At 37.4% G+C, this 23,416-nt stretch overlaps 3 protein-coding genes and 1 long non-coding RNA gene across 11 annotated transcripts in view; 2 read left to right on the forward strand and 2 right to left on the reverse strand.

Moving 5' to 3' along the window:
- Positions 1-3,028, forward strand: part of cacnb2b (calcium channel, voltage-dependent, beta 2b) — a 27,006-nt gene extending 23,978 nt beyond the window's left edge. For all 6 annotated transcript variants that reach the window (XM_035635671.2, XM_047331756.1, XM_047331757.1 and 3 more), the window contains one exon: positions 621-3,028. In XM_035635671.2, the coding sequence (XP_035491564.2) occupies positions 621-1,349 (729 nt within the window). In that variant the 3' untranslated portion in view covers positions 1,350-3,028. The remainder of the gene's footprint in view (positions 1-620) is intronic.
- Positions 1-4,584, reverse strand: part of LOC118311654 — an 11,379-nt gene extending 6,795 nt beyond the window's left edge. Inside the window, exon 1 of the long non-coding RNA XR_004794040.2 lies at positions 4,458-4,584. This is a non-coding gene — a long non-coding RNA (uncharacterized LOC118311654). The remainder of the gene's footprint in view (positions 1-4,457) is intronic.
- Positions 4,010-23,416, forward strand: part of si:ch211-106h4.4 (MAM and LDL-receptor class A domain-containing protein 1) — a 61,562-nt gene continuing 42,155 nt past the window's right edge. The window contains exons 1-2 of one of the 2 annotated variants that reach the window (XM_035635664.2): positions 4,011-4,171; positions 4,279-4,441. In XM_035635664.2, coding sequence (XP_035491557.2) covers positions 4,411-4,441 — 31 coding nt within the window. In that variant the 5' untranslated portion in view covers positions 4,011-4,171; positions 4,279-4,410. Of the gene's footprint in view, positions 4,442-23,416 lie in introns of both variants that reach the window. The other variant, XM_035635662.2, reaches the window with a different exon arrangement.
- LOC118311650 (macrophage mannose receptor 1) lies at positions 5,227-22,994 on the reverse strand. Of its 2 annotated transcripts, XM_035635669.2 has the most exons (33): positions 22,829-22,994; positions 22,064-22,420; positions 21,597-21,767; positions 21,299-21,454; positions 20,929-21,039; positions 19,684-19,821; positions 19,403-19,582; positions 18,983-19,137; positions 18,617-18,730; positions 18,199-18,314; positions 17,895-18,043; positions 17,605-17,804; positions 17,022-17,143; positions 16,792-16,864; positions 16,539-16,692; positions 16,307-16,345; positions 14,918-15,081; positions 14,764-14,825; positions 14,297-14,397; positions 14,023-14,165; positions 13,729-13,834; positions 13,101-13,228; positions 11,372-11,398; positions 10,538-10,564; positions 9,979-10,005; positions 9,083-9,185; positions 8,412-8,644; positions 7,818-7,983; positions 7,151-7,324; positions 6,955-7,071; positions 6,365-6,523; positions 6,113-6,139; positions 5,227-6,024 (listed from the first exon to the last, which is right to left on the reverse strand). In XM_035635669.2, the coding sequence occupies exons 1-33, from the start codon at positions 22,890-22,892 to the stop codon at positions 5,792-5,794; spliced, it is 4,296 nt and encodes a 1,431-aa protein (XP_035491562.2). In that variant the 5' UTR covers positions 22,893-22,994; the 3' UTR covers positions 5,227-5,791. The 2 variants fall into 2 exon arrangements, with proteins under 2 accessions (XP_035491562.2, XP_035491563.2); XM_035635670.2 differs by lacking the exon at positions 10,538-10,564.

The raw sequence follows: 23,416 nt of genomic DNA on the forward strand, positions 1-23,416 counted from the left end.
TTTTTCTCCATCTAACATTTTCATTTCATTTCTCCTCATCCTACTGCACTGGAAAGTTGCTGAAATGAAATAGGTCTACCTCTGGTGAGTGAGATACCTTCAAGTTATACTCTAGCTGCATTTTCACCATTCACCACAGCAGTGCAGATGAGTGACAGGAGCGCCTTCTGCAGAGCTTGACAAGAAGGCGCTCGTGTGAACAGTATTTTCATTTTACAAATCAGTCATAAACAGTGTGAGCTGCCTTACTTTAAATCTATCCTCATTCCTTCCCTCCACTGTGAAAAACCATGCAGTGTGTTTGTATTTGTGAGAGTAATTGTACAAGTGTTCTAAGGTCCCATGATAAAATTTTATATTATCATCCAAGAATATCCTAATTGCCTCTGGTGCTGACTGCCAATATAAACACATGGGGGCCAGCTGCCCCCATAACAGCAACTGTGTGTGTGTGTTTGTGTGTGTGTGTGTGAGTGTGTGAGTGTGTGAGTGTGTATATATGTATTTTAGTTTGTGCATATGGACTTGAAACTTGAGGTTGTCTAAATTTGAGGACATGTATACTACATACAGTATATGGTATGACGAATATGACATTACTTTGTATTTTTTTGTACCAGGATGAGCAGAAAAACAAAAAGTCAGCAGCCCCAAAGAGGAAGGGTTCCCGTGAGAACCACCTAGACGAAGACCCCCCTTCTGCCCAGGCTCAAGAGCAGAGGGCTGAGGAGGGCGAAGGAGAGGAGGAAGAGCGGCTCCTGAGGACTGAACCAAAGAGACCCCAGCACACCCACCACCATCACCATCACCACCACCACCGCCGGATGGAGCACCACAGTCACACCCAACACAGCCAAACACCCGGTGGCATGGAAGTTCAGTCGAGCAGGGAGTATAGCCAGAGGCTTCCCCGCAGGCACCCGCACGAGGACAGGGAGGAGGAGGTGGAGGATCTGGTGGAGGAGGACGAGGAGGAGGTCCGTTATAACCACCGGGGCCATAACCACCACCATCATAACAGCAACCACCACCATCACCACCACCACCATCAGCATCACCGCGGGAACAGTCAGCCACACGTCGAAGAAGACTATGAGCAGGAGCACAATGAACGCAATCGCCAGCAAAGGCATCACCAGCCAGTTCCACCACGGACGCACCAAGCGGATCACTATCCTGTACACAATCATCACAACTACCACCATCACCACGGCAGAGACAGAGACAAAGACAAAGACAGAGACAGAGAAAGACACAAGGACAGGGAAAGAGACAGAGAGAGGGATCAAGGTCGAGAGAGAGACAGAGATGCAAGACAATGGCACAGAGATTCTTATACACACTCTTGACTGTTGTCTCCCTCCTGTGGATTGGTGCATGGTTTTAATGCTGCTCAAGTTATAATGCACTACGGGACAGGACAGAATGTGTCATCTTTTTAGAAAATGTTTCTTCTCATATTGTTTGCCCATTTGTACCCTCTGCCACATGCACACACTCTGTCACCTTTTTTTTCCTTTTTCTTTGCTCAAAAGTGTTTAGCTCTTGCAGGATATGAGTTTTGTCTCCGAGTCTTTTCATCTAATTCATTTGTCTCTGTGTGTGTTTTTGCACAGACATTGTTCAAGATTAATTTGCAGTGGTTCGTCCAGGACATTTTATTTTGTCTATTAAAATGTCAGAAAATAGTGAAAATTAAGGACAGTTCACTATCATTTATGACAAAAAAAACATTATAGTCACACATTGGAGAAGCTAGAACCAGCAAATGTTTATGTTTAATATCTGAAAAGATTATTGAATTATCAGTTTGTTGATATTTTTCTGTTGATCGATTAATTGACTAATTGTTACAGCTCAGTTGTAAATTGTTTAATTTTACAATGCAAATGTATGGGAGCTGAGAACAGTCATTGTTACAATTAGTTAACTGACCAATTATTGGAGATTAAGAAGACATTTTCTTCTAGTTTCAATAAAACATTGTGTCTTAACAGAAAACATTATTGGCATGAAACAACTGGTGACAACAATTTTTGAGATATCTACTCTCAGGAAAAATATTGTTTTCCAAAATAAAATAATATGATAATAATGATAACAGAATTATCCTGTATAGTGTGAAATAATTATTTAAATAATTAAATAATCGTTTCATCTATTTTTCTAGCAAAAAAAACAAACATTATCTGATTTCAGCTTCTCAAATGTGAGGATTTGCTGCTTTTTATCAATCTTTTACTATCAAACATTGCAAATCTTGTTTTTGGGCTGTTTGTTGCTGAAAACAAGTGATGATAGCATATTTGTCACTATTATTGACTTTTGATATCATACATATTATATTATTATCATTTGTTGCAGCCCAAAACAGGTTATCAATTAATCAACAGGATGAAACTAAATTGTCGAATCAACATCTGTTCGTTGCTGCATTGAATGCATTTGATGATTTCTGTCTCAAGAGAGAGTTACACAAAGGGAAGTTTTGTCTAATCAAATGCTCAAATAACTGCGGGAATCAACCGAGTTGTGTGTTGGAAACCAGATGCATATCTTCAGAAGTCAACGGTTTATGTTAAACATCGGTACTGAAAGTCAAACTATTTTTCTACTTGATTCTAAAGGGAAGTCATACTTTTCTTCCTACTTTTTTAAAAAAGGTGTTCAATCATATTTATTGACTTGCATTTGCTCTGTCTGAAAGCATGAATACTCTTTTGGTGACACTGACCTGTGCTATATGCTGGATCCTCTATGCATCCTCTTGTGATAAAAATATAGTGCTTGAATACAATATCTATGCATTTGTACATACTTCATAATTGCCTTGTTAGGTAAATGTACGGAGAACGCATTGCCGAATGCATTGGTCGAACCTGACCTACTGTGTATGATTGTTTTGAGTTGACGAGTTCCTTTCAGTATTGTTTGTTTTTGTTATTTTTGTTTTGTACAGCATTCAGAACTTGATTTTGACAAATATGCATTATATTGTTGAAAAATCATTAAAATGTTAAACAAAGAATTGTGCTGAATAACGTTTTAGTTGAAGAAATCAGCAACTGCCCCACTTCTTACAATTCAGTAACCACCAATTTTGTTCTTGGGATTAAAATCATTTCAAAATGAAACAATACAGCCACTGTACGTAGTTTTGCAAGACAATAACAGAGGGTAATTTCATGGGAAGTTGGGTAACAACCAAAGCCGATATCCAACATAAGTTTCTTTTTTAAATTATATATAATGAATTTGGAATATTTTCTCAAATGAAAATTAGATTTACATTACAACTTTAAAATGGAGACAGTTAATAGACACAGCATAATCTATATGATGACGACAAGACTCCTGGAAGTCACTGTTCCAAGCCAAGAAATAGTCCAACATAACTGCATGTAAAACTGCAACTTCCTAATTTTTACACTTCGGTTTTTGTACAGATTGAACAAACAAGATATGTTTTAGTGAGCCTTAGTGGCGCTGTTGCAGATTGTGGAAGTTCTTGGCTCGCAATTCGAATCCATTATTCATTATTCGGTAATTAGTAGTCAACAAATGTATCGATTTACAATATAGCAGACCGACATGCCTATGAAGTTGCTATATGTAGTTAGTCGATACGTTTTTAAAAATCATAAATCAATCATAAAGAATTATAAATCATAATCCACTAACATGCTTTAATGCGTATGTTGATTTGATTGAGATGTGCTGATAACATACAATCTGATCATGTAAACGTCTTACCCTTCATAAGTGCAACACAGACGGCCCATTGATGCAATCTGCTGCTACTCTAATGCGCTGCTGCTCACTTCCGGGAACTATTGAGAGGTTCCGTGATCCGCCATTGCCGGGGGGGGGAAATGGTCCATTGGAGTGAACGGAATTGTCGCGACTCTCTCTCTCAACGGCTCTGGGCTGGATGCTTTTCTCTGTCGCAACAGATACTTGTTCTTGTTGCCTTGTAATGGCCATTTTTCTGTAAACGTGTGAAACAGCGCCCCCAGGGACATCAGGGCTGGTAAATGTCATCCAGCCCGTGTGGACAAAAATGGTAATTGCGCTTTGACCAAACGATGGAAAGAAGACGCAGGTGGAGATGACAAAAAAAACTTTGATTTGAATCAATTAACAAGAACTGAGGACGCACCGCCGCGAAAAGGTCGACGGAGAAGACGTGAAATCCGTCGAAAAAAATAAACTCTGAACTGAACTGAGCTCGACTGTTTCACACTGGCCTCACCCGAAACTCTTTCGAACGTTTATCAGGTCGTGTGATGCTAAATCGACGTTAGCACAGCTCGCGTGGTGCTTCCCCCGTGTTGCTAACGACGACAGCCCCGCCACAGCCACGAGCGCGCGGGGACGTGACAGAACGGGACATGGCGATGCTTCATCCCCATGAAGGAACGGAGGATGGACTTCGAATCGCGTGAGTCAGACTTTACCTTGTCTTGTCTGTCGCTGGTTACCTTCCTTAAGGTCTTTCTGGGGCTGCGCGTGCGCGTGCGCCCACGTGTGCGTGGTTAACTGCGGACTTAGTTATTGTCGATGGTGTGCCTTTATATGATATCATAGTATGAGCAGCCTTGACTCAGCCTGGAAGCTGTTGCGTCACTGTGGTCAGAATCGTTTGTTTGTTTGCTGCGTTTGTTTATTTTCATTATTATATTTTTTCTTTAAAAAAATAAATAGAAATACTGGAGGTTCAATCACCTGTGAATGAGCCTGTACAGACTGGCTGTCTGTTTAGCTTTTTCTTTCTTTCTTGTTGTCTTCAAGCTGTGCTGTGAGTAGATGCCTCTCTTTGATATACCAAGCATATACAGTTGTGTGTGTGTGTGTTCAAGTCCATACACACAAACTAAAATACACACACACACACCCACACACACACACACACACACACACAGACTCCCCCCAGGAGTCAACCACTGTAATAACCACAAATAAGTCTGGACTTGATTGGTGGATTGCAGCGGTTGTTCTCTCACATCTGTCTTTTTCCAGATATCAATTGATTTATCTGGAGTGGGCACGAATGGAAATGAAAACAACAGGAGACTCTATTGTTCAGATTATTACTGTGGTTATACAAGGATTTTAAAAATCTCTCTAGCTTCAGTCAGTATCACAGCAAGGGGAAAATCGTTTTATAGCTTGATCTGATAGGAGCCCAATTTCCTATACAACTATTAAAAGTAGCCATTTCACAGCTGTTTCCCAAAAATGACTTTATTTCCTTTGCACATAAATGAAGGTTAAGTATATACAATTTTACAGTGGCCTTAGAAACTGGTAAACACACACTTGATCTTTTACCCTGCATATTAAACCTATTGCTGCTGCAGCCTTTGTGTTAATCTTGTGGTATTTAATTCAAACTTATTGAAACATATTAAACCACATTGAAAGAAAGAAATTTCTTTGCAAGCTAAATATAAAATTGATTACGTTCAGTTAGTTGAGTTATATTCTTTGCTTTGTGCAAAGTGAGCTATCTGTAGCAAATGCAAAAATCCACAGCACAGTGATTAAAATAACACACTGAACATTCAATATCGTGTACATCAGTAAATTCTTAGTTGTCATAAAATATACAATTAAACATAATTTCAAATCTACATAGATCTGTATGTCATGTCAGACATCCTGCAGCCTAATCATTTTGGCTCATTAAGGCCAGTAATTGCCAACTGCACTGAAATGTATCTTTTCAAAATTGACAACAAAGTTATTGGTCCCTCAATCAAGAATGCCATTCACACCCAGTGTTCTCTTCTTATTCCATTGTTACCACTTTATTGGTGTCCACCAGATCCTGCTGAGACTGCTCATTGCTGACGAAGACTGGGTTGTCAAAGGTAGTTGTCTTTTCAGGGACAGGTAGGTGGCGGCCAGACTTCTTGAAGAGGAAGAGGACGATGAATATCCCAATGGCAATCGCAGTAATGAGCAGCACAGCTGCCAAAATTACGTGGCCACGACTTTGAGTATCCACTGGACTCGAACTTGCTGTACAAATTCAACACATAGATGTTCATTCAAAATAAAAAAAGTACAATCGTGACTGAAATATGACTGATAAAGAGATGTTACTTACCAGATGTGGGTGTTGCTTGTATTAATACTAGAAAGAAGACAAACATGATAAAATAAACTTTTCAAAAGCAATAAAGGTGTTTTTCTGTATCATCTCATTGACAGCATACTCTATCTTAATCAATTCATGAAATTAATATTTTTTTATTTTGTTAGTTTCAGCACTGTAGGTGTTACACATCCCCATTTTTTTAAAACATTATTTTGATTCAGATTTTATAAAAATAATTTACTTTAAGTGTTATTGTCTCACCTTTGGGGGTTTTGCAAATATATTCTCTCCTATTCCACTTTTCACCTGTCCTCCACCTTCCGTCTGACACTTCAATCACTCCGTAAGTGTTGTCACCAGGTTGATCTGTATCCCAGTTAATGTAGTCCATGACTGTTTTATCCAACCACTGCCACACGCCTGGATACAAAGTAAAACAAAAATGTATTTTTTTTTCTGTAGAAATGCTTTTTAAATTTTTTTTAATTAAATACTCGACTTGCTTTCTTTAAGTGTGAGAGGAAACAAGAATTTGAAGAATTTGCGTTTTACGAATATCTATAACCTAACATTATTAATATTATTTCAGATTGTGAAAAGTAGAATTAACTTGACTAATTGAAATGAGATCATCTTATTAAGTTATTTTTGGCAAAAATGTCAGCAGACAGAGGATTAACAGAACACAGCGCGACATTACCATTTGTAAAAATGCTGACAAATTTATATTTAAGCTACATTAATTTTGTAACTTCTTTTCAGAGCTGTTTGTTTTACAGAGATATTTTTTTCCCTTCTTTATGTCCAACAAAGTGTCGTTTAATGTTTCTCCAATGAGAATGTGATGGTACCTTTGTGAGTTTTATACAAGCCCATCCAGAATGAAGAGTGGTTGTCTTCAAATATTTTCACATTCCTTAGAATAAATTGTTGCTCAGTGGGGTCTTCAATGCTGGCAAGAGTTCCACCTTCACAAACAAACAGTAAGTCCTGAGTTATAGCTATACACAGCAGAGTACTTAATCACTGTCCCTAGATAATCCTTACCATGTCTTGCACAGCTAACAGAGGCATCTGACCAACTGAGCCTCTCTGTGAGAAAGAGGTAACAATGACCCTTAAATGGTAGCCAAGTGTAACCGTGTTTGCCTCCGTAATGGGGTCTTTCTGGGTCAACAGGGCATCTTCCTGGGAAATGACTTGATTCTGTTGGTGGCACATCTGTGAATGATAGACACAGTGATGACATGCTTTCAAACCCACAGCGTTGATGTCAGCTCCTATTTGATCTTGTAGCGAAACAAAAACAATGTCACATCTAAAACAAAACCCAAAAGGGGACAGTTTACATTCAATGAAAATTTCATGTCACTTATTGTGTGTAAGTATTAATATGTTTTGGTTGTTATGCTGTGTTCACACCAAACATGAAGCAAATCTTTCGTTTAATGAGATTACATACAAAGTCAGTGCAGAGAAGTGGGTAAACATGAATTTCGATTCACCCACGCTGGGCGACCCGAACGACGTCACACAAATAATGTGAAGACATGAAATCCACGGCACTCGCTTCACTCACTTCCACGTCCGACAGAGAATGGGCGGAAATTAAGCGCTAGTAAACACGATGGGTCTTGCGGCCAATCTCGAATAGTAATGAAAATTTGCTTCGCATTTGGTCTGAGCACAGCGTCATAATTGTCATGAGACGCACCTGTAGACATCATACAAATACTGTTCATTGTCTGATTGCAGTAGGCAGTCTTCCATTTTCCGTCCACATCCACAAACACACAGTCTTGGTCTGTGCTTGGGTACTTTCTATACCAATTGGAAATGGTCATATGCCAGCCATCAACATAGGTGAAATATCCGACAGTCTGAAAAGCAAAATTGATCAAACTGCATTCAGCATTATTCATTCATAATATAGTCTGAATATTTTTTTCAAAGACATCTGTAATCTTAGGAACTTTTACAGTAATAAATCTGATCATTATAGCTACTTTTGTACAATTTGGCTCTTATGGAGCTAAATTATGAACACACATAAGCATACTAATGTTGTTATATTTGGATTTTATGATACACAATTGATATAGCATTTTGTTACACAGAAGTAATTAGTTATATAAATTGACAATTTGTTATTCATATTTATATATGTAAATTAATTCTAAAAATCTTCTAAAAACAAGTCAATGTATTTTTGCTTGAGCATTTACATTAGTCAACAAGCATGAAGTCAAAAGTAGAGGCTTGTAGTGTTTTTTGCTGTATTCTGTTCAAGATGCTTTGTGCCTTGTACCTGTTTTTTGTTCAGTCCAATCCACACAGGACTGTTCAGATTCAAAGCCATCAGCTCGACATAGGTCTGTGACCACACATTTCGCAGGCTAGCCAGGTTGGCACTGTCACTTTGACAGTTCTTCTGGGCTGCATCCCAGTTCATGGGCTGAGTGACAACTTTGATTGAGTCATTAAATAGTTTCACATATGCAGTAGTCACTGTTGGTTCAGGGGAGTCTGGGAGAGATTGGTCTGTTTAGAGTGAGACATTAGATAAGTTAAGCTTTTTTTATTCATCTTTAAGTCAGGTACTGGTATTGTATAGATGCAATTCTTACTTTCTCAAAATACATGTTTTTTGAATAGGCCCATGTTTGAAATAGTGTTACACCTTTAAAATTTATTGTTGAAATCACAATTTTTTATATTGGGAAATTCTAATTTCAATACAGTGCTGTCACACAACAGATCCTCAGATGCTGTTGTACAATTAATGGTATTAAATGTAGAATTACCCCTTTATTAAAAATTCACACATCTTACTTAGTTTGAATGTAATAATTATATTGATACGATAACTTAGTGTAAAGACAACAGTGAGCAGAGCTGCTTACTGACAACAACAAGGTTTTGCATCAATGAACCCTGGGAATTCCTGTTTGTTACTAAGACAGGCAAAAAAAGGCTCACCAAGATTTCGAAGACACACATATCCATTGGTATCATTGCAGGACATTTGTTGCCATTTCCCAATGCCAATGGTAGGATCAGTAATCATCGCAGCACACTCTTTCTGATGAAGCATAGAGAGAGAAAAGTGAGGCAAAGAGCGCTAAGGGCAACTATTGTAAGATTCATATATTACTGTTCTTTATCACTGAAGGATAGGATGGAACATCAGATAACTGTGAAAGCTGCAAGCCGCAAATTATCTGGTCTTTCAAGTTTTGTGACGGGGATATATCCTCTCCTGATGAGTCATGTTTAAAACCTCCACATTTCAGAAACTTAAGAATATACAAGATAAGTTTTGCACAGCAGTACAAAGACATAGATAAGAGAAGGAAGTAAATCAAAGATGTTCATCTGGGAATTTTTCTAAAATCTGTTGATTTAAAAAAATGTAAATCACCACCCACTGACGGGACTAAGTTTTCCTTGTTAACTTGAACTAAGTGAGAGAGTGGGGTACCCAATAATTTCTATAGTAGACTGTGACCCCTCAAAGTGTTCTCTATATATTCTTGGTTTATTTGATTTGAATTAAAACATATTCATATAAATATCTATGATAATGAATAACCCCTTAACAAATAACTTAAAAATAAGTGAATAACATTAAGGGGCAGTAATATGGTATGATACTGTATTTGTACTTATTTCAGTCGCCCATTGCATTTCCACAGTTACAAGACAACAGTTTTTTGAAAAGTACGGTTGTCATGAGAGGATAGTTAACCCTCTGCAGTGAAACCAGGATGTCAGAAATCATTATTAATACACAGAAAACCTGTTAAAAACTAGGGCTGTAGTCAGACCAAAGAAAATCCATTCCGGAGAAGTGGCAAAAATATAAAGTATATTACCTCATTATTGGAAAAAGGGGCATGCAGCTGTAATGAAAAAGCAAAATGTCAGAACTATTACAAATAATATAGCAATACATCAAAAATGTATTTTTAACTTCAATATAATATAATTATTAGACCAAAAATGTATAGCTTTAAATATGCTTATTGTAATGTGTTCACACGCAAAGCCTCAACTGGTTAACTCAAAAGATGACAGCATTCCAACAGAAAAAAATGCTCTTAAAATGTATATATGATATGCCAAGTTGGCTGTGGAACAATTGTTTGCAAAAAGTGTCACTCGACTCTTTGTAACCCGTTATAACAAAATGCAGCCACACAAGCTATGTTTCCATCTATATGTCGAGAATTTTTGCCAAAGGCAAAAACCACATTGACCACTAATTGAACAGTCAAGAGATGACAGCTCTATGGCAAACAATGTAGATGCAGATAACTCATTCAAATTCTAGATAAAGGTTGTGTATGATAGAGGCAAAATCCCTGCTCATCATTAAAGTGTGATGTATTTTTTTCCAGTCTGGAGAAGTGGCAAAAATATAAAGTATATTACCCGACGATTGTACGGAAGGACATGCATCTGTAATGGAAAACCAGTATGTCAGAACGATTACAAATAATATAGCAATACATCACAAATGTATTTTAAACTTTACAGATCCAAGGATAGGATAGGATATTTAACCCTCTGTAGTGAAACCAGTGTATCATTATTAATAGGCAGAAAACCTGTTACAAACTAGGGCTGTAGTTAGACCAAAGAAAACCTGTAGGTTATCGCTAGATTGATTAATTCAGCCACAGTGCAATAAGTGCACACTACATGATATCCTAAATGAATTATAAAGAAACATATTTATTTGTTTTTCATTATTATTCAAATCTAATAATAGACCAAACTTTTATTTTTTAATAATATGATATAATTATTAGACCACAAATATATATATTTAAATATGCTAATTCTTATGTGTTCACACGCAAAGCGTCAACTGGTAAACTCAAAAGTTGACAGCATCCCAACAGAGAAAATGATCTTAAAATGTATATATGATATGCCAAGTTGGCTGTGGAGTTGTGATATCCAAACAATTGTTTGCAAATATGACACTTGACTTTTTTGTAACCTGTTTTAACAAAATGCAGCCACACAAGCTATGTTGCCATCTAAATGTCAGAGAATTTTTCGCCGAAGGCAAATACCACATTGCCCACTAATTGACCGGTCAAGTGACGACAACTCTATGGCAAACAATGTAGATGCAGATAACTCATTCAAATTCTAGATAAAGGTTTTGTATGATAGAGGCAAAATCCCTGCCCATCATTAAAGTGTGATGTATTTTTTTCCAGTCTGGAGAAGTGGCAAAAATATAAAGTATATTACCCGACGATTGTACAGAAGGCCATGCATCTGTAATGGAAAACCAGTATGTCAGAACGATTACAAATAATATAGCAATACATCACAAATGTATTTTAAACTTTACAGATCCAAGGATAGGATAGGATATTTAACCCTCTGTAGTGAAACCAGTGTGTATCATTATTAATAGGCAGAAAACCTGTTACAAACTAGGGCTGTAGTTAGACCAAAGAAAATCTGTAGGTTATCGCTAGATTGATTAATTCAGCCACAGTGCAATAAGTGCACACTACATGATATCCTAAATGAATTATAAAGAAACATATTTATTTGTTTTTCATTATTATCCAAATCTAATAATAGACCAAACTTTTATTTTTTAATAATATGATATAATATAATTATTAGAACACAAATGTATATATCTAAATATGCTAATTCTTATGTGTTTGCACGCAAAGCCTCAACTGGTAAACTCAAAAGTTGACAGCATCCCAACAGAGAAAATGATCTTAAAATGTAAATATGATATGCCAAGTTGGCTGTGGAGCTGTGATATCCAAACAATTGTTTGCAAATATGACACTCGACTTTTTTGTAACCTGTTTTAACAAAATGCAGCCACACAAGCTATGGTGCCATCTAAATGTCAAGAGAGTTTTTCACAAATGGCAAAAAACACCTCAAGCAAGCGTATAAACTTTTTAGCGAATTAAAGAAAGTTTTTCGAATCGTGCTGTTTCATTAACTTTTTCTAATACGATACTTCAAAATGCGTATTAAAAATTGGTTGATGGAAAAATAGCTGCTGAATTCTGTGACGTGTCAGTCTTTGGAACCAACTCCAAACTGACTGTTTAGTATACATTCAGTAAATCATAAATCATTTTGATCTAGCAATTTAACAGGACGGGCTGTAGTTAGGCCAAAGAAAATCTACAGGTTAATTTATGGTTCTCTGAAAACAGAACTTCAATATCTGATCTCTTGAACTAATTATTTTTACTCATTAATGCCGTTTTCATGAATTATCTCTTCCTGACATGGGGCAGGAAGCGAAGCCTCTTATGGTATTTTTGGGCTTTTGTTATGCTAATTTCCTAATCCGCGGGCAGCTTGGTCAAATATGCACAGGTGACATTCATCCTGTTTACTCACGTAATTTATATATTTTTCTGAAAATAGAAGCGTTTGATGAATTCGATGAGGCCTGTTCGTATAAACTCACGGTTCAAACAGATGTAGGAGAAATTTAGGATTAGAATATGAACATGTTCTTGCTTGAGGCCCATTGATTTAACATCTAACACGACTAATGTGAAACATTTAGTGGCATCTAGTAGTAAGATTGGCGATCACAACCAACTAAATTTCTGCTCACCCCTCACTTCCAAGCATGAAGCTACGGTGGCTTTCAGAAACCATCTTGGGGAAAATGTATGTTTAAATGTATTTTTTTTGGACCATTTCCCCTCCAATGACATTAATTAGTTAGTATAATAACTGCAGCAGTATAATAATGAGTATTATACTGCTGCTAGCCACCAGGGGGTGATCAAGATGTTTTTGGCATCACCCTTGCTGTCATGTTGTCCATCTTTTTATAAATTCTATGAATCTCGGCTACCGTAGGAAGGGCTCATTCCAAGGTTATGAAAACACAATGGTTCTTAGTTTCTGGTGATTCAACACTAATGGAAACATAATATATTCCATTTCTGTCAATAGATCCCCTTCAGTGTCCACTTACATTAGGTGGCCAGTTGTTGTATTGCATTGGTCGCCCATCTGTCCAGCAAAACTGCTGACTATGTTTATTATGCAAGCCAATCCACAGGTTTGTTGTGGGTGCCTTGACCATTTCATTCGACAAAAACACTAAAAAACCAAAAAAACATAAATGCATGGTTTTCATCAGAAATTCTCAATTTGTATTTTAAGCATACATCAGATTTGTTCAATTGTCTTTGGCTACGCCAACCGCTAGCACTTATCTTAAGGTGTTGACAAGTGATGTTTACAAACTGCACTCGCATTGTTGTGTTGTGTGGTCCGCACCATTTTTTTTTGTTTTAGATTTACAGAGCCAGGGCTGAGCCTAAAGCCAGAATTTTTTTCCGGTTTACACACAAAAGCGATAGCTAACGGACAGTGAGGAAATATTCGCTAATTTTTACAAAACATGTATTGCCCCTTTATTGTCTGGTGGGTGCAGCCAAAGACAATTGAACAAATCTGATGTATGCTCAAAATACAAACTGAGAATTTCTGACGAAAAAAAACCCTGTAAAGTAGTTATGTGAAATATGTACAATATACATTTCTCTGGAATATATGTATAGATGACAGTTTTATGGAAATAAAATTATAAAGCAAACCTTGTGTATGTCTGGAGAGAATCGAGGCTAGATTTCCTCCCATTGCTTTGCATTGTGTCCTTGCGCCTTCCCATGTCTCATTTTGGCTATTAATGATGCTGTAACACTACAGGTGAAAAATTCAAATGAGCAGTACCTTATTTTTGTTCTTTAAATACACCAGTGCATTAAAAGCAGTGTTGTGCGATTGAAGGCCCTTTTTCATTTCAGGAACTGAGAATGGAATTTTGGACATCAGTCGTTTTCCCATCTCTTCAACAATTATGAAAGGATAAAATAAAAGTGACCTCTGACCTTCGAGTTAATTTTTTTCCAGTTTTGTAGACAGCCACCTCTTGGATGAACTGTTGGTGCTACAGTGGCATTGGCAGGTGGTGAGTCACTGCGTTTACAAATGGGCGAGAACTCTAACCCACAATTATAATCATGCCAGAACCCTGTGATTGAAACCAGAATATGAAATAGAATTATCAGCAAAAAAAGTGCCTTTTTATAACTAATCATAGATGTTTTCTTTATTGAATTCATCATAAGACAATTGAAGATTAATACATGTTGTGTTACTCACCCATAGAAGAATACATGACAGCACAATTCTCATCGTTGTTCGAGAAATTGGGTTGATTTTCATCCCATTTTTGAAACACCACTGGAGAGCCATCCATCCACCTTTTTGGACAAGAGCATTTAAAGACACTTCATGTTTTACATTGTTACGCTGCGAAATAGTTTTATCAAAATATGGAGATTCTCATTCATCCTGGTCAGAGTTGGCCACGAGGGTTGTGATACACAAATCTGACAAAGATCATTTGTTGCCTAATTTCTATGCATCTGATGCTAGCCATCCAAATGTACAACCTTGCAACTGTAATTTTTCAAACCACATAACTTTTCAGTAAAATGACATACAGCACAAACACACCATTCAATTGGTCACTTCAGCAATATGTCACACAAATCTGTTACTGACTTTTGTTTGTTTCTTTTATATTTTGAATTTAATCTATTATTAATTGCTCAATTCATACTCACGCAAATGTTCCATCAAGGTCTACATTCAGGCCTATCCAGTAAGACAAAGGTTCTTTGGATATCTACACACAGGTGGAGGTATATAGTAAAATAAGTATGTTTTGATGATTGATGATTAATGTCAATAATGTAGTATATTAATGTCACTGCTTACCTGTTTCCATAAAAATATTCTTTCAGCCTCACTGTTGATAGTTACCAAGTCACTATGCATCTCTTGGCAAAGCTTACGCGCCTCTTCCATGGCCATTGGTCTCCTGGCAAATTTATACTGATTTCCTTTCCATTCCAGCCACCCATCTGAGGTTGTATTGTAGTCTGAAAACATGTTCGAGTGTAAGTAAGCACTATTTTTCAGCAACCTACGTAGAAAATAAAATTCTTGCAAGATCGCATTGAGCTGGATTCGATCTCACTACAGCAAAAGCCTCGAAATTGGAAGTCCTCGATAATCACATAGAAAATAAAGAATTTTATTGTGACTTATATATGCACTTTGAGTCGATTCGAATGTGTTCGGTTAATATGTATTTCCTTTGTCCGTAGCAGTTGAAAAAAAAAATAACATTACATTGAGAATTTTATTTTCTACGTAGGTTGCTGAAAAATAGTGCTTACTTATACAATCATATTCACCGCAGCAGATATGAGATGCGACCCGATGCGACGTGCAAATTGACACTTATATGTTTGTGAATGAGTGACAAATCTGCTGACTGAGGCGGATAACATCCGCAGCTCTTAGGTACGGGAACCAGTTAAATCGAAAACCAGTTGGGCCATAACACCGGCCATTCGCTCACAGACTCCCATAAAACTCAAGAAGGGGATGTCACTTGCTGAACCGGGTTACAGAGTAACCGCCCGTACGGGACGCTCTAAGAAGTAAGCGAACGCACCCGCAAATTGACAGCGATCCTTTCATTGGTCAACACTACACCTGGAATTCTACTGGTTGAGGATTTATGCTAGGGTTGTCACACAAAAAATCCAATCGCACAGCAGAAATCCGTAAGCAGACAAGTCGAGAGCGCACAGGAGAAGTGCGAGTGCGAGGAGAAGAGTTGGAGCTGAGAGCAGGAAATCTGTGCGAGCAACAACATAATCTTAGTGCGAGCAACAATATATTTGCGCACAAGCGTACAGTTTGAGCAGCAGCAGAAAAAATGTGAACGCAAGAAGAAGAATTTGAGCACAAGAAGGAGCTATTTGTGTGCGAGGGCAGATTTTGAAGGAAAGAATGACAAATCTGAATGTGAAATCACTAAGTAATGCGCACAAACCGAAAGACCACGCTCTTGAATAAAGATAGTAAAATAACTCCTTATTAACCCACAGCAGCATCATTTGTAGGGTCAGAGAATCGCTGGCTAAAAAGTGAGAGCTGCTGTTGTTTCTTTTTGCAGCTGACCTCAATTAATTTCATAAGGTAGCAACACATTTTCAATTTGTGTTTGCAGCATATTTTTTAATCATTCAATAAACAGCAAGGTTTGGCTTAAAAGTGCATTTTCTCGGTTGTGTAGAGAAATGGTCAACTTACCAGGGGTGACACGATCTGGAGGTGGATTTGGAGTCACTCCTATAAGAACAAAAGATACTGGTTGTAGGCCGCTTCCAGTCAAGAATGTTTACTCCTTAGTGAATGTGAGCGACATTGTTGGAAAGCTTGCTTGATCAATCTTCAGTAAATGTTACAAAATTGTTACACATGTTCAAAACCTTGATACCCAAAAAGAAAGACAGAAATGGATTCAGCTGTTAAGTCATTTCACCTGCACTGATCTGGCACAGCCATCCATGGTAACTCTCACAGTGCACATCATTCCAAGACCCACTCCTTTCTTTGTTATGCATTTTGAATTCAGCACAGGATTCTACATTATTTTTATTGTTTGGCTCGCCATCCTCCCAGTGTTGGAAATTCAGCTACAACAAAGAACAAAACAAATAAAAGACAAAGTGAATTAGTTGAGTCTGCTAAACTCTGAAATAAATGACTATTGAAATTTAAATGAATTAACTCACTGGGGATCCATCGCTCCATACATAACCAGTGGCTGGGTCAGGGGCACTAAGTCCAATCCAGACGCCCTGGTAGCTATAGAGATAATGGTCAAATTTGTATTAAGGATTTAAGCTTACGTTTTTAAATAAGATAACTTCATAGTTATTATCTGTGGGAGTGGAGTCCTGGACACCGTTATAATCATCTACAACCAGTATATCATTATTTTTTTTGTCAGGTCCTACTGTACCGATTTGGCAGTACTCCAAGCTCAGCCTGACTGTGGATGCTGAGCAGGTCTCCTCCAATGGTCCTGCAATAATCTCTGGCCTCGAACCAGGTTCTCAGGTCTGAAGATGACTTTAAAAACAGCTTGACCGCAAGACAAAGAGGTTCAACATGTCACTTCAACCCAAGCTGTGATGCATCATTTAAACTGACAAACTGTGTTTTATTGTCTCTTCACTCTTTGTATGTGTACAGGATTGAATATTTTCAGTGTTTTGTTTTTTGACGAACAGCACAAGCGCATATATATCTGAACAATGGTACTTAAGAGGTATAATTAAGGAACTTTTTACTCTATAGATCTATAGAAGATCATTTTAGAGTTTGGATCTGTGTGTGAGTGAGGAACAACAGATCTAGCAGAAACTTTTTTTAATTGCTTAATTCAGGAGTGTTACGTAAACACTCTATATGAAGTATTTTTATAAGACCCAATAATATGAACAGCTCAAGCTAACAGAGAGAACTATCATAACTAATGAACTAATTGCAGCAGCTAATGTTTAACTGCCAATGTTTATGTTTTATTTTTCTAGTGGTTTTACCTTAAAGCAGACGTTTTTTGATCCTACTTGAGTCCATGTGTCTGCACACTTCAGAGGGATAAGTGTGGGTGGGGCAGGGGTTAAAACTGCCCCCTCTGCCAGCTGCTTGCAAATATATTTCTCCTGATTGGCACATGGCAGCACATCCCAGAGACCAGCAAAAATCCCAGTTTTCATGGCAACACAGCCTTTTTGGCGACCTTGTGTTGTTGAGGGAGAAATTATTAAATACCAGCTGTAAAACTATTTTCTGCCACATTTTACTGATGGAATTTAGAATGTTTCCATACCTGGCATCTCAGCGTTCCAGTGAGTGAACCTCACCGAGGCTGTGTTGGTCCACACAAATTCATCAATGTTTTTCTGGTTTGACAGCCCTAACCAGAAGTACTTTTCTGGTCTCAACCCCACCAAGCTGACAAGGAAGGCATTGTCCACGCTGCAATATTTATATAAGAGCAGACTCCTGGTCATACAGTATCAAAACCATACAAACATTTTTTTGTTTCATTAAAAGGCAGTTTTTCAATCCCATTGTATTCATAAGCCTGTAGCAAGCTCAAGGTCATTTGGAATAAAAATAAACATCCGTACCCAGTTGAAACATCAGCTAAATAAGAATCTGATCTCTTGCAGTCATCTTTGGCTTCATCAAAAGTTTTTGTCTCTGTCCCTATGAAGTAGCAGTATGAGCCATGTCTCCTCCATCCCTGGATTGTTGGGGGCGTAAAAGAGACAATTGCACTCATGTGATTTCTCATAATTTATTATGATTTTAAAAGGAGAAAAGGTGCTCAGTTGGGGAAAAATATGGCTACTGAAGGAAAAATATCTGGCTAAGTGGAAAAAAGTAAAAAAAAAAAAATGCTGTTTAAAAAAAACCCCATAACAGCTCCATTTTGTGTGATTCCTGGAATTTCAGGTACTACTCAAATCATGAACATGGGACATGATTTTAAGAAAGAGATTAATGATTTTTTTTTTAAAGAAGGATAGAATAGGTAAACTTTACATTTTTGCACCCTATGTCCTTCTCCACTTCATCTCCAGTGGGTTTTGAAGCACTCATCTTCATACAAATGAAGCCATGTTTCTCCTCACACACACAGTTAGCCCAGTTCCCATTCTGCAACAAAGAAACATAAATCAAAAAAAATCTACATATTTAATATAATTAAATAGATATATAAAGTACACAATATATATTCAATGTATGTACCATTAGGGTCAATTGTAATTTTGTAGCTCCACAATCTGCTGCCTCTCCCTCTCCCTCCCTGTGTATTGTGTGCAGGATACAATGTGAAACACCCCAACCCACCCACCCACACACACACACACACACACACACACACACACTCTCTCTCTCTCTCCTTACCTCTCCTCGGATCAGAACACAGTCTTTTGTATCAGTGGACACAGTAGGTTTCCCAAACTCCCAGCTGGTGAAGCTGACAGTGGAGTGGTCAATCCAGTCAAACAATCCCTCTATCTTCATGTCATTCAGTCCAATCCAAAGCTTATCTGTGGATGCTGCAGACGCGACCCAATGTTAGTTGTTTTTCCATAAACAATTTACAATAATGTATATTTTTTCATTTGTTTTTGTTCCATGTTTTTCTTGCGAAACTCCTGAAATTTGCTTGCTCCTTATTTTCTGCCTTTATCAAATGGTGCTAGCTGAGAGATGAGGCCATGCAACAAAGGTCCCTGGCCAGACTCAAACCAGAGTCGTTCTTAACTGAAAGAAGCTGTTCTTTGAAGGTAAACTTTTTGTCTTTGATTTGTCTTTGCATACCATATCCAAGCTGAGAGATGACAAAGCTTTGGTCCTCCACATTGCGGATGCTGACTAGGTCCCCCCCTTCGTTACGGCACTCTCTCTGTGCATCAGACCATGTTTTCTGATTACGATTAAGGTGGAAGCAGTGATGGTTGTAAGGAATCCAAGGGCTTGGACAAAAGCCTGTCTCAAAGGCTGATCATGAAAAGAATAAATAAATGTAAGGACTGACAATTATACAGTGTAGTTCTATGTCAACCAGAGAATTTTTACAATATAATAGATGATGTCCCGACCTTGTGCAGGATTTTCCTCAGCCCGTTTACTGTAGCAGATGTAGCCCAGCTTCTTGCTGCAAGGTGAACTCTGCCAGGACAACTGTACAGCAGCATTAACAACTGTACAGGTGTATCCTGGATTAGGAAGTGGATGTCCTAAAACAAGAAGAGAGTTATACTTAACATGTTAGTTTTGCAGTCTTCCATCACTTCACAGATTCATCCCAGTCTTGTAGTCCCACATGTAAGCCTTACAAAACCCAAATTGTTTTTTATACGCTCAACATTTATGGGGTAAGAAAAGCAAGATATAAACTGTTCATTTGTGGCCTTGTTATTTGGACATTTTTAACATTTTTACCTCTGCACAGAGCCAGAATGGCTGTTTCCCTCTCTTTTCAGTTTTTGGGCAAATATGAGAGTGGTATTGATATTTCCCAAATTATTGAATTATTCCTTTCAATAAGTGTTTACACTACTGTTCCTAGGATTTATATCAATTTCCCATGCTCAAATTGATTTATCATTCTTTTAAACAACCTCAACAATTAGCCTCACAATAAAGTCAGCACTACTTCAGGCTCATATAAGAATTGAAATTAAAATTGAGTCTACAACGTTGATTCAGTCTGTTAATACATTAACAGACAAAAGTCAAGAACATTTAAAAATCACTTGTAAACTCTTATGGGAAACATTAATTTATTATATAATAATATTCTGGAACCATTATAAACAACTACTTTCAATGGATTGTTGGAAAAACCTGCTCAAAAAGTCCCTAAATGCCTATTTGGACGCCATTGTGTAATAATTGCATTCTGCCTTGTGCCAGGTGGTTTTAGCCATCATCTCTTGATCATCATGATATCATGTACAATATTTTAAATGTCGCTAAATTCCCAATGAAGCCATTGTCATTTACATGTTTTTCTGTTTCTGGTTGAGAATAAAACAAGTATTAATTGTTAAGACTACATGTAAACCTGCAGCCCCCTCCAAGCCACTTTCCAAATCACCATGCACACAAGACACATGCTGCTGTAATAACTAAACACATTTTACTGGTATAGATGTCAGTATGGGAGATTTTTTTTTATTTCAGTTAAGCTTACATATGCATTGGAAAAAAACAAAAATTTTGTAACGATTTGTTTCGTAGCCACAGGTTTTCATCACACTGGATTATATCTTGTGCTTGCAATAAATGATACTTGATTTCGAGAATTGCTATAAAAGTATTGAAATGGGGGAAATCCCTACCTGAGTCCCATTTCATGTAACGGTAAGGCCTCCCATTGGACCATTTCCAGCCATGTTCTGGATCCAGGATCAGCCCAGTCCAAAGCATACTGCCCACTGTCCCCAGTAGTACTGTTGGGGGCATGGAAAACATGCTAAAAAATGTCCCTATGTTATTCCGTAGATTTGTTGTGTTTTGTGGTTCATATGATTTATGATGATTTTTTTGTTGTCTTGTTAAATTTAATTTAAAAAAAATTATTAAATTAAATAAATTAGAATCCTGGAATAGGAAAAATGTTTTTGTGGTGAAGATGAATTGGTACATAGTTATTGTATATTACCAAATAGCTTAATCAGTACAGTCAGTGTAGAGTCATGGCCACCTTACCTTGGACATAAGCCTGCTCATGAGGATCAGTGATACTGAGCAGGGAAGCACCCTGCTGTTTGCAGCTGGTTTCAGCTTGGGACCAAGTCAGAGCTGACTGTGTGTTGAGCTGATAATATGCTCCAGTGAGTGGGTGTGTATTCCAGTCTTCTTTGGCTGTTAAATTAATATACATATTTTCGATGTGTAAACGTTTCCTACAAAGTGCAATACTTACTCCCTGTAACATAAAGTTGTTAACAGCTCCTAAAATCATCCATTAGTTAAAGTACTTGAAGATTGCACTAGGAGTACTCACTAGTAATTGGGCAGAAGCCCCAGCGTTCACTTTGATAATTAGTTTCAACTGCACACCAAAGAAAGTTTTCTGGGGAGTCAAACGTAGTGCAGTCTGAGTACCACTTGTCTTTGTACAAAAAGGGAAACATGCAGGGCATTCCAGCTGCATTTCCACTGATGGTATAGAGTTCTGAAAGGGAATAAGACCAAGCAACATGATAAACCACTTCAAAACATTGTGTCCTTTTTATAATAGAAATTGAAAATATTGATAAAACATTTATATAAAGCATTTGTTAATTTAATATAAATGCAACAGTAGCTATTCACCACTTTATAAAGCCAACATCTAAATATTATTTGGTACTTCATTTTCACTATTAGTTTTATTTTCTTATTTTGTTCTTGAATTTCTACAACATTGGTTGTTATTCTAGTGTTTGGATTACAACGCCTTCAAAACAAGTGTTTTATACAGTGCTTTACCTCTGTATGTTCTTGTGCAAGCGCCACTGGATGTTCCTGAAATTGTGAGGTGGCTATTCGGTCCTATTGTTTTGGAAAGAACAGCTGTGTTGTCCTCAGTGAGCTCAATGTAAAGCTCTTGGTCTTTGAGAGCGAGCACGGTTTCATTTTTGCATTCCCACTTTTGTAGGTCACTGTTTTCATCACAATTGTAGAGGCTTATTTCACTGCCCACACTTTTCCCCTGGACTCCGAGGCACTTATTCTTCTGTTCAACCAGAAGTCGGTCGCCAGTCGTCCAGCGTATGTCATTGCAGAAATTATTTGTTTTAATCAAACAGAAAGTAGTGGCCTTGTTAATAAGTTGAAATGGTGAATCTGTAGAAAAAGAATTTGTATAAAAAAACATGTTTAATGATTTTTTGCATAAGAATTCAGATGATAATTCATGGTTTGGTTGCACGGTCTGTCCTTGGAGTTGTTTTGCTTTTTCTAAAATTTATTTTTTTATTATTTGGACAATAGTACTGACAGTTATTCACACAATAAACAGGAAATTCATAAGCAAACAAGATCTTACATCCATCTTATGCCTGCCAAATGTACGTGCACTAAGTAAAACAGCCTTAAGCTCAATATCTAACTGTAAATGTGCAAGAATGGTAAGGAAAGTAAACAACGTTTAGTTCACACTGACACATGGTAAAGGACAATCTCATACAGAGTACAGTGCACATTTGCTTAGTTTTATAAAAAAGCTGAAATTTAAAAGTTGGAGTACTGTACCATTTGAGCCCAAACATTGAAGCATCTGGATGAGGAGCACTAAAGATGTACAAGTTATCCTCATTGTTCTGACTAAAGTGACTCTCTAAACTTGTGCTGTGGATTTCACGCAGAGGCTGTGTGAATGATCAAACGTCCGTTCTAAAAGCACTGACACATCCTGTCGTCATGACTTTTTGTCTGCCGTGTCAGATTTTTTTTTCTTGTTTAATATTTAAAGAATGGGGGGGTCAAAGGAATTCCAGGAATCCAAATGCTGTTTTTTGCCCACTTCGCTTTTCTTTGTAAAAACAATATTCACAGAACAAGAGGTACATTACTATAAGGTTGTGTGCAATTGCATATTATACAGACTCTGGAAAATAGGAAGTGCCAGATCATGTTACATCAAGTGACATTTTGAATGACAACCAGTCTACACAGATGACAAGCATGTAATCCAGAATGAAGTATTTCTGATTTTTGACATTTTTTTTTTAACACCCTGATTGGTTGCAATTGAGGTCTCGCCACATAGCACTCTATAGTAGTGCTCCTGATTTTTATTGAATGTTAATAAATCTACAGTTAATGTGACCTCTATGATTC

Source organism: Scophthalmus maximus, chromosome 5, assembly GCF_022379125.1.
Source record: "Scophthalmus maximus strain ysfricsl-2021 chromosome 5, ASM2237912v1, whole genome shotgun sequence".
Lineage (NCBI taxonomy): Eukaryota > Metazoa > Chordata > Actinopteri > Pleuronectiformes > Scophthalmidae > Scophthalmus > Scophthalmus maximus.

Bases quoted from the DNA above. Each gene is read 5' to 3' on its own strand.
- LOC118311650 (XM_035635669.2), bottom strand. From the start codon at position 22,892: ATGAGGATAACTTGTACATCTTTAGTGCTCCTCATCCAGATGCTTCAA. The intron at 13,835-14,022 runs GTCAGAGGTCAC...TTTCACCTGTAG, and splicing joins GGAAAAAAATTAACTCGAAG to TGTTACAGCATCATTAATAG. The intron at 13,229-13,728 runs GTTTGCTTTATA...TTGGTTTTTTAG, and splicing joins TCTCTCCAGACATACACAAG to TGTTTTTGTCGAATGAAATG.